The sequence below is a fragment of the Sinocyclocheilus grahami genome, unplaced genomic scaffold, assembly GCF_001515645.1.
Source record: "Sinocyclocheilus grahami isolate Dianchi unplaced genomic scaffold, SAMN03320097.WGS_v1.1 scaffold1811.1, whole genome shotgun sequence".
Taxonomy (NCBI): Eukaryota; Metazoa; Chordata; class Actinopteri; order Cypriniformes; family Cyprinidae; genus Sinocyclocheilus; species Sinocyclocheilus grahami.
The window spans coordinates 82,111-85,352 of record NW_015506990.1 but is presented as its reverse complement, the minus strand read 5'-3'; the positions used below and the strand labels follow the sequence as shown (position 1 = coordinate 85,352).

The 3,242-nt window shown below is 40.9% G+C and overlaps 1 protein-coding gene and 1 long non-coding RNA gene across 2 annotated transcripts in view; both read right to left on the bottom strand.

Moving 5' to 3' along the window:
- Positions 1-237, bottom strand: part of LOC107572766 (uncharacterized) — a 20,977-nt gene extending 20,740 nt beyond the window's left edge. The window contains exons 1-2 of the long non-coding RNA XR_001607395.1: positions 227-237; positions 117-119 (exon numbers count right to left, since the gene is read on the bottom strand). This is a non-coding gene — a long non-coding RNA (uncharacterized lncRNA). The remainder of the gene's footprint in view (positions 1-116; positions 120-226) is intronic.
- A 443-nt stretch (positions 238-680) lies between these two features.
- Positions 681-1,636, bottom strand: LOC107572763 (ADP-ribosylation factor-like protein 6-interacting protein 1). Its single transcript, XM_016259201.1, has 2 exons — positions 1,479-1,636; positions 681-843 (listed from the first exon to the last, which is right to left on the bottom strand). The coding sequence occupies exons 1-2, from the start codon at positions 1,619-1,621 to the stop codon at positions 681-683; spliced, it is 306 nt and encodes a 101-aa protein (XP_016114687.1). The 5' UTR covers positions 1,622-1,636.
- Between the last annotated feature and the right edge of the window lie 1,606 nt (positions 1,637-3,242).

Below are 3,242 nucleotides of genomic sequence, written 5' to 3'. Positions count from 1 at the left end.
CCGATCAATAAATTTACAACGATCACCGTCTTGGCAAGTCACTCTTAATGAACGAGTCATTCAGTCATTCATTAAGAAAGCAAGCGAGTGTCCTTAAGAATGGGTCATTAAACCACTGGCTCACTTGATTTGTTTAAAAATGTGAATTCATTAAGCGCAAGAAACAACAGTTCTGCTGTAGCTTTGTTCAGAACTACTTTCATTTGCGAAATTGAGCAAGACAGACAATATTTGAGTCCAAAATGTAAAAATATCATCTTATTTTTCATTGAACTGTTGTACAAAAGCATCACATTTGCAGCCATGCAGATATTCTGGAAAAACAGCACTCTTGCTCGAGTGATATGGCTAAACTAGCCTACATTATATGATATTCATATAAGACAAAAAAAAAACATGGGGCATTTTTTGCTCTCAAATCTTGAATTCCAGGGACAGCTAACTGCATTCTAATAGGCTTCATCATGCAACTTTTTCAGGATTTTGAACATCACTTTAAAATTTTCTCGTAGGGGCACAAGTGCTCCTTAATTATGCATAAGTAGAGCTGTGAACTAGGGCTAGGCTCATGTTTGTTTGTTCTTACTGCTGAGCAACAGTAATAAAGCCAACCCAGAGGTGTGAAATGATAGCTTGCTTTGAGTGTGAAATGCTTATGAGTCACTAGTGAATTCTAAGACTTAAAACAAAAAGGTGCTGTTCGACAAGTCATCAAATGAGCGTACCATTTTGGGCTTTTCTTCCTTCAGGGCAAACAGCCGTTTCCACCAGCCGAGCACACGGCGCTGAGTCTTCACAAGGTTCCCACAGATCTCATGGAAACGCTGCTGCTGTTCTGTGGTCCTGTGCAGGAACAAAATAGTGCTCAGAAAACATACACGATAAACAATGTCTTTATGGGTAACACCAACACATCATAAATGTTCACTCATAAATGAAGAGGGAATCTGTTTCCATTTCTGCTTAGCCACTGCATTTTATTTCTGGGCATAAAACATGACCATATTGAAGGCTTAAAGCTTACAGGAAGCTGCCAGATACTAAAATAAACACCAGGGGTCTGATCTCGACTTGCTCTGCAGAATGTGATGTGCATAGCAAGACCTCTCACTGCAGAGTGGAGATCAGCACAGTGAAGATGTGCTGAGTCAAACCAACACTGTATCTGACACAGGACACTCAGCAGCAACTGCAACCTGTCACTCAAAGACACCAGAGACCCCGGCTCCTGAACTAGAGCAAGGAAAGATGCCTGGGGAGATGGACTAAAATGAAACCAGAAGAGGCAAGCACATACATGCTGTGCAAATACCGGTCTTCTCAGAGGATCTGAAGTGGTGCAGTTTAATCGATTGAGAGAAAAACACTTGTGTTTTGAAGAGAAACATGCTATTCGATTAACCTCACTAGCAGATGAAGAGATTGTTACTTTAGAGCCTGTAGTCGAAAGCAGGACTTGCTATTGTCCCTTCACTCACCATTTGTTAGAACCAAAAACCCGGGGAGCAAGAGTTGGCACCAGGTAATCAGCCAGGCACAGGATCATGACAGCACAGGACAGACCAGTAAGCACAGAGGGGTCCAAGAAGTAGATTAGCCTGCCAATGAAGAAAGAGGCCATTAAACTCTTGCATTCACTTCATTTTTGGATGACGGTATGCAAATTATGTCACAACAAAAAACACAGACTGACGCATGATTAGCTCATAGCACAGGATATTTGCTGAAAGTAAAAGGAGGAAGAGGAAAAAAGGAATTCCTCCTTTAAAAGACATCACTATTAAGAACTTGCCTTTTCTTTGATCATTTTTCTAAAGCTGAAGAATCTTAGTCTTTATGTACTTTCTTGGACTGTTGGTCTGTGTATTAGATCTGGATATTTTAAAGTGACTCTTTGTGCAGGTTACATAGCCAGTAAAAGGCAACAAGTGACAAGTCAAAGTGACAAGTATGAGTGAGTCATTGAATCATTAAGTGAACTGATTCATTCAAAAACATTAATTTAGTCTTTATGAGCAACTCATTGAATATACTATATTGTAGGCAAAAACAGTCTGTGAAAAGAGTAATATGTTCAAATTCACTGTTTACATAAAACAGTAGGTGAAAAAAAACACAACCGTGTGTTGCTTGGAGACTAGGGGTGCAACAGTTTCACGGTTCCACGGTTCAGTTTGTATCACGGTTTCGGTACGGTTCGGTATGTGCTATGTTTAGGGAAAAACTATACTGTAATAAAGAAAGGTAGGTCTAACATTAGTTTTTAGGCACAGAAATTGAATAAAGTAATGAAATGTAAAAATGCATTGTATATTTCACTGTATAAATTAAAGATGAATCTTTATTAAAGTTACAAAAGCTATTCAGTCAAGAGCAGTGAGTGAATTCTTTGTTGTTGCTGTTTGATTAACGTTAAGAAAGTGCTGTCACTTTAAGAGAATGCACTGATACAGTGCACTGATACAGTATGTTCAGCCGGCTATGTCGGCATTTTGACGCAATTTTTGTGTGAATTTGTCCATTTAAACACAATACTTCAGAGAGAGCTTAATGTTTGTGCGCGTTCTGGTTCTGTGGCACGGGTTTGCGCACTTCGGATGAGCGCACGCACAAATCTTCTCACTGCGCGCGCCAGCTTGCATCCTCTGGCTCTTAAATGTTTAAACTGGCAAAGCTTAAATGAGTTTAGTTTTAAACACAGATATCAACGTGTGCTGTTCAGGTCTCACCTGTGCGCGCGCGCTATCAGCACCCGGGTGATGACGGAATAAATGACTGCACATATCCCATCATACGGCTTTCGCATTGAACAAAAGTGAATGGTTTGTCCACGTCTTCCATCACTGTTGTTCACACAGAATGCGCATCCATCAACCGAAACATAAGGGCCTTTCGCACCGCAGGAACCTTTTCATAGTACCAGAACTAATTGTGGAACTACCCACTTTTCGGCGTGTTCGCACCGCCGGAACTGGGAGCGATTTTAGTACCGGACTGCCTTTTTCGAGAACCAAATTAGCTCCTAATCCGGAGCAGGGTCTAACCAGCACAACTGGTACTAATCGTGACGTAAGTAGACATTGATTGGACAAACGCGTATGAAAACGCCCTCACCCGCCATGATTTAAAACGCAGTGTAAACATACTGTAAGCATTGTGTCAACTTATTTCGCAAGTATGGAGAACAGCGATAGATGGACGGACGCTTTAAAAGGTACTGGGAAATAGATCCCGCAAAATCG